Here is a 13,726-nt window from a genome sequence, read left to right as displayed (position 1 = left end):
AAAATAGGCACTCTCTCTTTCCCTCCAGATCCAAATACGCAAATGTACTGGGATTACTAGACCGTCCGCATCTGTACATACATTAAGTTTCCTCAAAACATCACTTCAAAGAGGAAAGACTGTGATCGCTTTCTGGACAAAGGACTGAAGCAAGATATTAAATAAAAATTTACACTCGTTTTAGATCCTCAGTTTGATACCCATTTAATTAGGTGCTCTACAGCACTTTGCATGTTCAGAGCAGAACTTTCATCCCTGTTTGGGAACGTTTCTTAAATCAGACTCTGGATTAATTTACTGCATGTCCAAAGAGTAAGAAACACGATTACTGACCGCCTGTGCAATGTTAATTTAAACTCACTGTGTCACAGAGGGGCTGTGTGGCAGAGACAGAATCCGGCATTCAGTTGGCCCAGTAAGCAGACTTTTCTCTCTTGCTGTGACTTGTTTTATTCAAGCTGTGTCTCCTCACCCCACTCCTAACTTTCTTTTTCCTACACTTTGTGTAGCCAGTTCTAGGTTTTTCCTTATCGATCCCTTTACTCACAGCAGGGCCACTATAAGATGATCACAGGAACCATAAAACCCATTTGTTGATACCCATCTCCTCTATCCCCAACATCTGACCAGATCTCAGGGCTCCCACTGAAATCCCTGATTGTCAAGAAAATTTAATTCAATCCCTGCCTCATAGACCTGCCTTTTTGTTTTTTAGCCAGTCTCCATTTCATGGTCTAATCAATTTGGTTTTTTTGGTTTTAAGTCTCTTTCCTCTCTCATCTCCCCTAGGACTTTCTCCTTTCTGAATTCCAAAGAGATAGCTTTCCTCTTTACGCTGTATAAAAACAGACAGAAAACACTGAAAACACAGAAAAGGCAGTCTCCTTCCACAGCATCCCATGATCAGGCAATATCGAAGGAGCTTCAGTATTGTGAATTGTGAGTGAGCATCACTTGCTTTACTCTATGTTGTATTGAACCAGGCAACGCATAAAACCAAGAGCTTCAAGCTCCTTGGCCAGACAGAGAGCTACTTCTGATTCCACGTTTGGTATTTAAATCTGTTGCTTGGCGTCAAATTGGCCTAAGGCAATTACGTAAGGCAATCAGTACATAAAGAACGTACAGCTTTCCCTTAGGCCTGTGAACCAGGAACGCGACATGTATACTGTCAGCTCAACAGTAAGAGCTGGAACATCTCACGTGTGCCTAGGAGATGCTGCACACCAAGAAAGGTCAGGACTTGGGGCCTGAGGGGGATGGAGGACATTCAGTGAGAAAAAAACTTCCAACTGCAGGTGTTGAGAAGGCAAATGTCTTTCCTGAGCATATGGCAATTAACTTTTTTCCAAAGACTTGTAACTTGATCAAATCTGGATTCATTCTTCACTGCTGCTAAAACACATGTTAAATAGCAAAGGTGTTTATCGTCCTTTGCCAAGCTTGAAGACCCACATTTTTTTTAATCTTTCTTTCCTATAGAATGTTTTCCTTTATTTTGATTATCTCAATTGATACACAGTTCTATGGAGGCAGTTTAACAGTTTGCTAATACATTTCTCTTCACTCAAGAATGTCCTGCACGTCTTTTTTCACTTGTAAATTTTGGGATGCTTGTGACTAGAAAGATACATGTGTGTATCTTGGTGGCTGTTATTGTAAGGGCTTAGCAAAGTCAACAGAGACAATAAGCTGAACAAAGGAAAGGGATTTGCACTGCATTACACTGGAAGCATAGTTACAATCATAATTAAATTTGAACATTAGATACTTAGATTTGAAATAGACAGCCTAACACCATGGCAAAATAGCCCACAGTATTAAACTTAAAAATAAGAAACTGTTCAAGAAAGAGAGTCAAACTCGTAGCATTCATCATAATGAAGAAATCTTCTCTGACTTTAAGCCAATGAGCTGATTGTGAAAGAAATCTGGTCATAAGAATAGCTGGAAGACACTTAACATTCATGGCAATAGTAAAAGGAACCTTACTTTTGTTGATGGTTTTAATAGATTTGGATAATAAATACAAGCCAACCTATCATGCTCTACTAGTTTGCTGGCAGGTTGTTATCGAAGAAGGTAAACAACAGAAACTTGCCCCTTGCACAATGCTCTAGAATATTTACTATATTCTTAAATTATTTATATTGTTGTGCATTGAAAAGCATATGAGAATTTACAGATACTAATAGAAAATGTCACTCTCAGAAACACACATGGAAAACAACACATTGAGGCATGACCTGCGAGATAGCTAACAGTTTGTTAGTGTTTTGGTATACTATACACAACTTTATCTATGCACACACCAATGGATGTACTGCAGTTTTTTTCTGGGACTAAGCCACAGGTATTTGGTTGGAAGGAGCTTTTTCCACAGGTGCTGGTAGCCACTATCCTAGCCGGGCTAAAAAGCTCTGCTCCTCATTTCCTTGCAGCCATGCAAAGACCATCTTGGTAGCCCACTGACGGACTCTCATCATCCCTCTTGAATCCCCAGATTGGTGTGGGTGATGCTCTGCCTTTACCAGAGATGGAGCGAGAAACCTCCCTCGGTCTGCCCGCCACGCTCCTCCTAGAGTGGTCCAGCCTTGCTGACAATAAGCATGCGCTGTTGTCTTCCATTCAGCCCCAAGGACAAATCCCTCGGCAGGACAGCTGCGTCAGCAGCCAGGTCCCAGCCCCTGCTGACCATGGGGCTTGTCCTGGCCCACGTGCAGAACTTGCATTTCTTCCCACTGATCAAGGAAGGGAATACCCAACAAACACCTTGGCATTGTGTGGGAAAGCTTCAATAAAATAGTCTCTGAACATATTTTTATCCTGCAGCCTGTGACTGAATAGATTACAGCCATTTGCCATAAGGTATGATAGTGAATTAATTCTTTACACTAACCTATAGGTATAGTCATTGCCAAGTTACAGAAGAGGGGAGGGGCAGAAGCGTGAAAGAAGGGACTAAACACAGCAAATCTAAGAAAAGCTGAAAGTAAACCCCAGTTTTCTTAATACCAAATTGCACACATCCCCATCCTTCCCATTTCCAGTCATACCAAATAATCAAATGAGCTTTCTATTCCAAAGCAAGGCTCAGATAAACTGGCTGCCAGAAGTATAAAACCCAGCCTTTCTAGATTCAAACGGTGATTTCAAAACTAGAAGTACAGAAATATCAAAATGATTTGGCTGATTTGGAAATGTGTGGATAATAGAAACATTGATAACGTTTGTAAGAGCATTATTTGAATTTATGCAAACTCAATTTCTTAAGTGTTTTCAGTTCCATTACAAAAGATTAATTAAAATCAATAAAAAATATTTAAGTTGATCATACGAATTCAGAAGGGTCTGATTGTATATTTCAGTCTCTTTAAAAGCAGGTGTATATGAAATGAGAATGTGGACGTATAGTATTTTTTCAGTGGAAAAAGTTGAAAGAGGAAAAAGTAAGAGAAAGAAACTGACTTATTTTCTTATAGTGCATTTTAAAACTACCTGGTCAGCAGTGGCTGGGAACCGTGCAGAGCCAACGCAGCTTGCTCGCTGTGGCTGAGAATAGGGACAGCAGCGGACGATCCCCACTCTGAGACTTTCAAGAGCCAACACACGGTTCTAGCAGAAAATTCTTTTCATCCTGTACGGAAGCGCAGCTCTACTCTAATAAGTGAGCTGCAATTTCTTTCACGTGTTATTTCACTTTTTCTCTGTCTTAGCGATTTCCACTTTGGAAAAGAAATTAATTTTTTCTGTCTGGCAGGTCTAAACTCAATCATGGGTTTTGAAAAATCAGCCTACATAATTTCTTAATATCATATTAGCATCTTGTATCTAAATGTTACTAGTTACAAGGATTCTTTAGGTGGCCTAAGTTAGAGTGGTCTGAACTGACTGCTTGCATACCATATCGCTTTTTCAAGATTTGCGGCAGCAGGCGATTATTAGCTTTCCAACTGGAACTTCCAGAGCTAGCGGTGTATGAATGCACACATATTTCATCTTTCGTGTACATTGGCTTTCTAGGACTAATGAGAAAAAAACCCCGCAGTACAAAATCATGTTTGCCGCTGAAGAAAACATAATGTAATTGTACACGTAGAATAGAAACACCAAGGGGGAAACAGTAACTGCACAGAATACAACCACGTGTTTAAAGGAAAATTGTCAGTCTTTTTGTGGCATTAACTGTGCACAGTAGATGGTAAATTTTTCCACAGAATAAAACTTTCAGGAGTAAATTTACAATTGCTACTGCTGTCTTTGTATCAAAATAACCTGAACAAAACTTAGGAAATATTACTAAGCACCTTCATAGAATCACCGCAAGAAGTAAATGAAGGCAGAACATTGAATTTACCAAATCTTACATCAAGTTCCCAGATGCCCAAAAAAATCACAGAAACAATTTTCTGTCTTCAGAGGTCCTGCACAGCACGCAATCTGGGGAGAGCTGAGAATCTGAATGTTACTTTTTATGGTTATAGATAACAGAAACCCCATTCCCTACCCATTTGTGTGGTTCTTCTGTGTAGGAGTAAATCTCTCCCATAACAGCAGTTAGTTATGCCTTGTACAATGTGTATTTCCAAAACTTTTCTGCCTTGAAAGATCCATGAAACTATATATGATGGTGTCGCATCCCATTTAATTCTGAAAGACTCCCGTGACCTATTAACTAATGACTCAATAAGGAACCGATTAGAAAGGCACTGAAAAAAACTGACCGCTAAAAGTAGTTACTACTTTTATTAAAAAAGCTAATACTTAAAAAAAAAATAAAATCCCAACCATTACAAACTCCAAAGATTTCCACTCTAGAAAGGCCTGTTCAAAGGTAATTTTCATACCTGTATATATATTGATATATGGACAGACGTATATATGGATTGATGACCAGTGTGATGACTGACTGCTACTCAAATCTAGAGTCAGAATGCAAGATTTACAGTGTATGTGGCTCACAACCATACAACTATCCTAAATTTTACAGCACGGACACTATGCCTTAATAGCTAAAATTAAGATGAAACTAACTTTTTTCCACATTTAAATAGTTTTACTCAGACTTCTGACACAGCACCAAATGGAATTTTAAACATGACTATTATTTCCATTAAACAGCAACCGTATCTTTATCAAGGACTCAAAAAGCTGGCAAAGATGCGCCTTAAGTCTTACAAAAGAAATTGCACTAATTCAGCTATTGCTAGCCTTTGGCTTCAAGACACAAAAAAGTTTTTAAGATACCAATATTCATTCAATTCACTTTTATTTTCAATCTGCTGGGGAGGAGGAATGAATTCGAACAATCTAGAGTGAAATCATAACATCTGAACAACATTTTCAAGATTTTTTTTTTCTTGGGGATTTACATATTGCTTTCTCATTTCACTTCTTTACAACTTCTGATATTTAAAGGACCGATTTAATGCTGTTTAAGAGAGTTAAGATGCAAATCTTGAAGGCAAGGAGTCTATTTCGGATTTTTCACTATCACTTAAATTAAAGAAGGGTTAGTAAGCAGCAGGAGATTTTATTATGTTTTTCAGTGGTTTATCATGTTTTTCAGTCATCAACAGAAAGAAAATACTTCAAAAAGCACAAATCATTCAAAATCATTCCTTTCACTAACACAATCAGTAAGCATTTCAGCCAACATAAATAATTGCAAGGCATAATTGACTATTAAATTATTCTTGCAATAAATTGAGGTACCTCAATTTGTGTAGAGGAGAGCTACGCCAGCTTAAAATCAGTTGCAATGGCTGTGAAACAGTGCCCATGTTAACATCTTCATTGTTTTGGGAACGATTACCAAAAAATCTTTTGGGTTTTGGAGGAATTGCAAAACCAACTACTATATTCAGAGGGATTTTTTTAGCTAGATGTAGCTTTATGGTTGCCAATCCTTTCCACGTCCTTCCCCATCTGAAAACGCCCTCAGGGAAGAGAGGAAGTTGCACGTCCCTGGCCCTTAGGCTGCAGCCAGGTCTGGACTGTGGTAACTCTTGTGTTGTTATTATTACCTATATTATATAATAATTTAGGGTTAGAAGATCATTAGCATGTGCAATGAAACCACAATGGGAATTTCATCAATACAACTGCAGTTCGACAAACCGGAATAGACATATGGGAAGGGATGAAAATTTTCCTGCCCTTCAACAAAAGTTTCAAGGCATCTCAAGTGAGGACAGGTAATCGGGAGCTCAGCTTAAGGTAGTAACTTTAGCAGGAGGGTCACCAGCTGCAGCCAGACCTCAACTCTTCAGCCCCAAAGTCAAAGGGACTGTTAAATTGGCTCAGCGGTTCTGAAGCAGCTTCTCCTGGAAAACACAGCACAGCCCTTCTTGGTCTACGTGATCTGGTGGCATCGCATCTCACCTCCCGTCACCCTACTGCGTCTGTCAGCCGTGACGAGAAATTAAACTTTCCATAGCCTACTGGATTTGAAAACTTCACAATATTTCTCTCTAAATGAGGGAACACCCTCATTACATGTTCTGTGCATTTGTACTACACTTTAGTATTCTGCAATCTCATTTCAGAAACTGAAAGCTGCAAGTTGCCACACAGCCAAGACAGGCTGGGAGCGAATGCAGTAGCAACTTCAGAACCAGGGCAATGTTCAGCCCCTTTGACCACAGCTTAGGATTCTTAATTTCATATATTTCAAGTAAATCGGACCTTCTCATGACGTCAGACATGAGCAAATCCCAGATCCCTGCGATTTTTAAGAGGAGCAGCAATCCAATACAGTTGTATTTTATTTTATCATTATTATGTTCAGCCACAGGGAGAGAGATCAAGTGCATTTCAGTCAAAGATAAGTGTTTTGCTGATGTAAAAAGGCAACCATTAGCCTCAGAGACAGTCAGGTTAAATTAAACAGGAGTTTCACAACAATGAAATTATATACCTTGATTTAAAGCTGTCAGGTGGCATCAGTTCCAGTGTATGTGCTGGTCCATACAGATTAACTACAAACAGCTTTATTGTTGGGTTTATTTGACCTGCCTTTGAAAAAAAGAAAATAGGAGCTTTAGAGGCACTGAATCAGTGACAGCTAAACAGAATCACTCACTAACATAATTCATTATCTTTATAATAATGAGAAATCATTACAATTTAGAAATCTTAAATTTAAAAAAAGAATTTTCACAGACATATGAATTACATAGTTAAAAAAATGAAGCATTGAGTAATTCTCTTACTGCCCTTCACTGACAGCAGACCTTCCTGCGCAGAGCAAGAGCGCAACACTAGAAGTGGCTTGGCCCAGTTCCGTAAAGTCAGCTGCAAAATCACAGCCACTTCTAAACCAGGAGTTAAACCCGGCCTCCAGCAAAGTCTTTTTCCAAACACTATTGTTCCTTATTTCAAAAAGCTGTCCTGTATGCGGGATAACATTCCTCCTCTTCCTCCTCTTTCTTTACTGTTTTCCCCCAGTCTTCCATCCCTGGGTTGTTGAGACGGAAACCTCTATTTTTGGCCCCGTTCAGGACGCAGCTGTTTTGGCAGGCCAGCTCTAAGGGAAACAAACTGCTTCTTGTTGCTAAAGGGGAATAAAATGGCAGTTTGATATATATCCACTGGGAAGAGTCTGATACTGGGATTTGTCCTTCTCCCGGTAACACGGCTCATTACTAAGGGAGGTTCCCGAGATGAAGAGAAAGGACTGGAGATAGATGGCAAGGCTCTGCAGGGCTGGCTACTAGTCTCACAGCCCTGTCCCGGCCATATCCTATTCAAGCTTCTTTTCCATGTAAGTCACAGAAGTCACACAACACTATATAGCATCCTTGGGATACGGGGGATGAAAAGCATGTCTCTCAATGGGGCTGACTCCTGTTTAATGTTGGAAGGATAAGGTAAAATCACTGATTCGACAGATTTAACCATAATAAACTACAAAGTTGTATATCTGGCTCTTCACAGGGGTATTTAGAAATGCAAAATAGCTTGGCTGAAATACACCCACAAATTCCCTTTAGAAATTTGACTTATCTCAAAATATAGTCTGAATGCTGTAGTCGCTCATTTCTGGGGGACGAGAAAGTGGCATTTGTGTATTTTTACAAGTGCTAAAAAAAAGTTTTAAAAACGGATGTAATTAGATTCCTGAAATTTTATTTTATTTTTCATAAAAACTTTTACATTTGCCTCAAAAGCAATGTGGTCTTTCAAAAGCATCCTTTGCCTGAAGACAGCTTACACAAATGCAAAACTGTGGAAGAAAACCCCTGAAAGATCAAGTCCTTAGGACACAGCTGCAGTCTCTGTCTATCCTTTGAACCCTACACTGGCTGCATAGTGGTATCCAAGTTCTCTCCCTGGGAGGGCTGCCATGAGTAATGACTATCCAGCATGAGTAGGAGATGTAGAGAGACACTCTAAAGCACGCCTTCACAGCGGGCATGGCCAGATCCGTGCTAGTCCCTGAACACGAAGCGCAGAAACGCGGCACTACCCCAGCTCTGGACTCACCAGCCAGCATCACGGGCTGCCAGCCTGAGCTGCTCTCCCTTCAGGGATGTACTGCCCCAACCTCCTGCCTCTGCTACGGATACCCGCAGCGTGCCCTACGGATACCCACGGCATGCCCTACTCTGCTGCGCGGGCACATCAGAGCTAGAGCTCCCCAGCAGTGGCTTCTAGCGCGACACAGGGTCTGTCCTATGTCTGGGAGGTGCCGTGGTCAGTGGGGCGAACACCGAGTGCTCCCGCAGCCTGCAGCGGACTCAGACAGATGGAGGTGAGTTTTCTACCCGAGCAGAAAACTCTCACATCCACACCTCTCCCTCGGCAGCGAACAGCCTCAACTCTTCCACCTCGGGGTCCTCAAGACAAGCTGAATAGCATAAATGTTGTATAATACCTCAAACATTTGTACAGTAGTGCAAGAAACCTTTACATCGAAACCTCACTTTGTTCTCAATGTATTTAACAGAATTTTAACTTGCTTTTTTTTTTAAGAATAGAGCCTGTGTATAAGACACACACAGATGTGCCTTATCAAGTATTCACAAGCACATGTGGGTTTAATTTTATTTTTTAATCATAGATATGATTTTCTCCAATGGTTTCATTCTATAATAAAGACCAAGCCTTTTTTTTTTCATCTCTGTTGCTATACCACAAGCTTCATTACCAATTAATGATGTTTAACGGGTAGCTAAATTGGCATTAAAAGGAGACATTAAATAAAGATAATGTTTTTTCATTAATGAGATTACTGAAGTAGTATCATGTATCACTTTTATGCTGAATTGCTAACGAAATGGAATTTTTCACTTCTTGTTTACAAAGCTGAGTTTTAAAAATATTCCTAATTTTTTTCTTTGCTCTGTCACTCAAGGTCTTTTGCCAACCCAAGTATGTAAACTACCTCTAAAAATGCTGTTAATTCATTATTTCATAGCACAGATACATTATATTTATATCATGCATGTTATCCTTTCTTAGTATCTGGTACGATCCAACTGTCCACCCAGATAAAGAACAAAGGGTCACCTCCAAAAAACAGTAACAAGAATACGGTAACAGTAAGAGTTTCTAAAGCCCTCAATGAACGTCCTTTGAAATGTCAAAGGAGTACCACGTCCATGGACCTACATATTCCATCAGAAAGGAACTCAGGCTTTTTGAAACCGCGCGCAAGGGATGGATAAACTGAGACTTTGGAAGATAATACCAGTGCTGGAGCTCAGCACAAGAATGACAGCTAGGGAGGCACCTAATCAGGAAATCCCCAGAAAACGAGGAGCGATTTCAGACATTATCCCTGCCTGGGCTGCTCTGTTGCTTTCCAACAGAAATCTAAAAACCCTTCTCTAAATCTTCTGAAAGTCAGTGATAGCTCTATTTTTTTACTATTTTTTTGTCCTCATTTTGATGGCCGGGAAAAGATTTTACTGGGGCTTATCTTATCCAAGGCCAGCCTTTCACATTTATTAATAACAGCGTAATTTACTGAGATCTATACAATTCCCTGCACTCTGCACGCCGTGTGTATGACTCCACTGCGGTTGTGACAGTATCTTTTTTCCTGTGCCGTCCTTCAAACGTATTACTCTTCTCTCAGAAGTGGTGGATTGATTTTACCAAGCCATATATCAATGATGAAACTACTACGAAACAGTCTGCTGTTCCCTCACCCAATAGTTTCTTTCCAACAAAAGGCGTTACAGTCTGCTGAAAAACAGTGTAATTAATATTTCCTGAAAAGCAACATGAACAAAATCAGCCTCTGTTACCACCTAGAAACACTCCTTCCATACGGTGGATACTATCACTGAACAAGGAAGAGGAGGTGGGGGCTGCACTCACACTCATCTTACCTTAGGATATGGATACTGCTTTCCTTTTGGATACAGACCTCCAGTAAACCGGGGAATAACCATGTTCGGTACCAGAGAGTCATTTATGGTCAGGAACGCCAGTCTTTCACCGTCTGGAGACCACCAGTGGGCAATGTGAGAATGAAGAATTTCCTCTGCAAAACCAGATCTCCTTAGGGTCCATAAAAATAACTAGTTTCCAGTTCATTCAGCTGGCACTGATTTGTTCTTTCTGTGCCTACTTGAAATGCGTTTGTTGTAATTTCAGTAATTTCACATTACCTCGGGTTGAATGTTTGGATTACAAGGCATATCAAAAGACCAAACTTTAACCATTTTCCTCAAATCAATACTTTCATTGACGTCAATAAATCATTTAAACTTGAAAGATGATTGTTACTGCCATATATTTACTTCCATTACTTTCCATTAGACATGTTAATTTTTAAATGATTTTAACCATTTCAATAGACAGGTTTTAAGGACTGTGAATATTTTTTTTTTCTTCTAATATAAAATTTTAGTATACCCAATTTCTCTGGGCTGTGGGGCCTGGTAACATGCAGATCCTCACACAGCGGTATTTCTGTAATCATTTTTGGAGTGCAAAATTTTGGGTTTCTTGTCTCAGTCTAATGGTCAGCTTTAATTCTTAGAAAGTTCAGTTTTTCTGCAATGCAACTTCTTGAAAATCCAAACAAAACTTTTTATTTTTATCCAAACTTTATTTGACTTCCAAATGAATGTAATTCTCCCAAATATCATACAATGTTTTCTTACGTATATTGTCATTGTGTTTCATATTAGAGAGAAACAAACCGGAAACAGAGAAAGAAGCAGCACCCAAACTCCTCGAATCTCAGCAAAGCAGCTCCTGACCAGTTCCAAATTCACCCTGTACAGGTCTTGTGTCTTCCACTTGCGAAAAGACTTAGATTTTTTGCGTTATGTATTTTATACGTTGGCTTGTTTGGTGAGAATTTTGTATTTAAATTTGAAGAATTTTGATGGAAAACTAATTGAGAATTGTATACTAATGGGAACAAAGGCCTGACTGCACACTTAATTTAAGAGCCTACCTACAAAACTAGTCAATGAAGACTCTCCAAGATGCTAATCAGATTCTGAAAGTTTTGAAATGGCTTAATGGGTTGAATTATCTAAGGTTAGGTGCAATAAAGCTGGGACTTATATTCAAAGTCATATATTCCGTGTCATGCTTCTCTCGCTGGCTGGAAAACTAAAACCCTTTACACAAGAGAACAGCAGAGAATGAATGGTGAATATCAGATAGCAAAAATCCCAACTGTGTTTGTTTTAAAATATTACTGTTTGCATTCAAACAAGGTTATTCACACAAAGAAAAGCTATTCCCAAATGCTCGTGTAAGGTAAAATGCTGATAACAAACTCATGCAAATGATAACAGAAAACAAATGAGGTCAAAAGGAGGAACAGTTCTCAATTCAACTGAAAATCTCTTAACCTCAGCTGGACAATATTCAGCCTGCTCAGCTTAAAAACACTACTAAAAGTGGAGGACTGCTCTAATGTAAACAATGGTTAATGGGAAAGAAGCAGTATATTCATCCATGCCAACAGACACTGATTCTTCTCCTCCAATGCATAGAGAGAATTCTTTTATCTTGACTTTAATTATGTATATTGTGGAGAAGAGCTCACTGCATGCCTGCATCCCTGGGAGCCCCACGAGTTCTCTGTAAGTCAGGAAATGCAACAGCTATTTGGGCCAGGGATAAAAAAAACTTGGAAAAGGACGGGTAAAATCACTTAAGGAAGGCTTTAGGACATGGATCAGGAGGAAGGCTTTGGGATGTGTATCACCCCTCACACCATTTCAGAAACTTTCTAGTCCTGGACTGGACACTTTTTGCTTTTCCTTCTCATGACAAAGATACGTGTATAGCTGTAGAGACAGGCAGTAAGAGGAACAAACTGGGGCAATAACTGATGTGGAGGTATAAGATATTTAGATGAATACGCCTGGCTCCCTTTCCAAAAATGGAGAAGCAGGCTCATGGCCCTTTTGAAAATCAGCCCTGTATGAGACCTATGAATCCGTGTGTTCGCAGGCAAAAATCACCCACAGCACATATGAAGAGGTCTGTGTTTTGCTGTCAGCTAAAGAAGTTCCATGAAGCTTTAAAGCCTTTCAGTTCCCAATCATTAATTAATAAAATGTGTCTGTAGGAATGATGGACACACGCAGAGAAGCAGGAGCATAACCTCGGACAAGCATTGTTGCCATTATTGTGCTGGCTGCTCTTGTCCTTTCCAAGGTACCCCATTTTCTTTTTCTGTTCATGAAGTATTAGAAGCTTAAAGGAACAGTCATTTGTTTTATTAACAGCATTGTTGATCTTTAAAACAAATAAAGTTACAAAAAAATCCACATCAACCTCAGATACTGTTTCTGAGATGCATAGGTAAGCTGAAATATATTAAAAAATTAGCATATTGGCATGTTTCAAATAAAAGGGATTAGTTTTTATTGTCCTTAGTTCCTAAATGTAGTTGTCATGAATGCAGAGGTCCAAATCATACAACCCCCCTGACGTTTCTTCCATTAAAATATGTCTTAAACATCTATCTGTATAAATCTTAGATGGGGTCTACTCTATCCCTTCCAGACAGCTCATGCCTGGAATACCAGTACCGAACCGTTGCATTAGGTAACCTTTTATGGTCCCAGTACCTGAATTATCCTACGGTATCCTTATGATCCTTTGCAGACTAGGAAGGAATGTTTTTTAAAGAATCTCATATTGCGTTTTGTTCTGTGGAGTAGAGCTGTATAATGATCCTTCATCGTATGCCGTTCCCTGCAGCTCCATGCTGCACCCAGCTGCAGCCCAAAGAGAAGAGAAACAGAGGCTGCCTGCTTCTGAACAAGTGTCCTCAAAATTGCTTCTTGGCCTTTTGGCTAAGATCAAGTGCAGTGTAGTGTAGTAAAACGCTTGCAGAATTGGAGCCAGAATTGCTTTGTTGTATCTATGACTGTGACTCTTACTAAGATCACTTTGTTTTAGCAAAAACTTGATATACTATATCAACTTCAGTGAGCTATATATGCTTAAATTCTTCAATCTGCATGCAGTCATGTTGGGTTTGAAGAACATGAAGTGCATATAAAACTATATTCCATTCCAAAGACGTCCTTTGTCCTTAAGTTTTGAAATATGCCACCACATTGAAGTATTTCAAAACATTAATTGAAACCTTGGAAGCGGGTAATTATCAGACACAGTCATTTTTATGGCTAAGGGATGCAAACTAACATCCTTATGTCAGGGTTTATTTGGGCAGAGGTTTTAAAAAATCCCCATGTGAGCTATCTGCTCACAACTACTGAAATGCCAGGAGGTA

General features: G+C 39.5%; 1 protein-coding gene across 3 annotated transcripts in view; it reads right to left on the bottom strand.

Moving 5' to 3' along the window:
* Positions 1-13,726, bottom strand: part of DPP10 (dipeptidyl peptidase like 10) — a 225,530-nt gene that overhangs the window by 38,869 nt on the left and 172,935 nt on the right. For all 3 annotated transcript variants that reach the window (XM_054208858.1, XM_054208859.1, XM_054208860.1), the window contains 2 exons: positions 10,341-10,495; positions 6,920-7,017 (listed from right to left, as the gene is read on the bottom strand). In XM_054208858.1, the coding sequence (XP_054064833.1) occupies positions 6,920-7,017; positions 10,341-10,495 (253 nt within the window). The remainder of the gene's footprint in view (positions 1-6,919; positions 7,018-10,340; positions 10,496-13,726) is intronic.

Source organism: Rissa tridactyla, chromosome 7 (genome assembly GCF_028500815.1).
Source record: "Rissa tridactyla isolate bRisTri1 chromosome 7, bRisTri1.patW.cur.20221130, whole genome shotgun sequence".
Lineage (NCBI taxonomy): Eukaryota > Metazoa > Chordata > Aves > Charadriiformes > Laridae > Rissa > Rissa tridactyla.
This window is presented reverse-complemented; position numbering and strand designations above follow the sequence as displayed.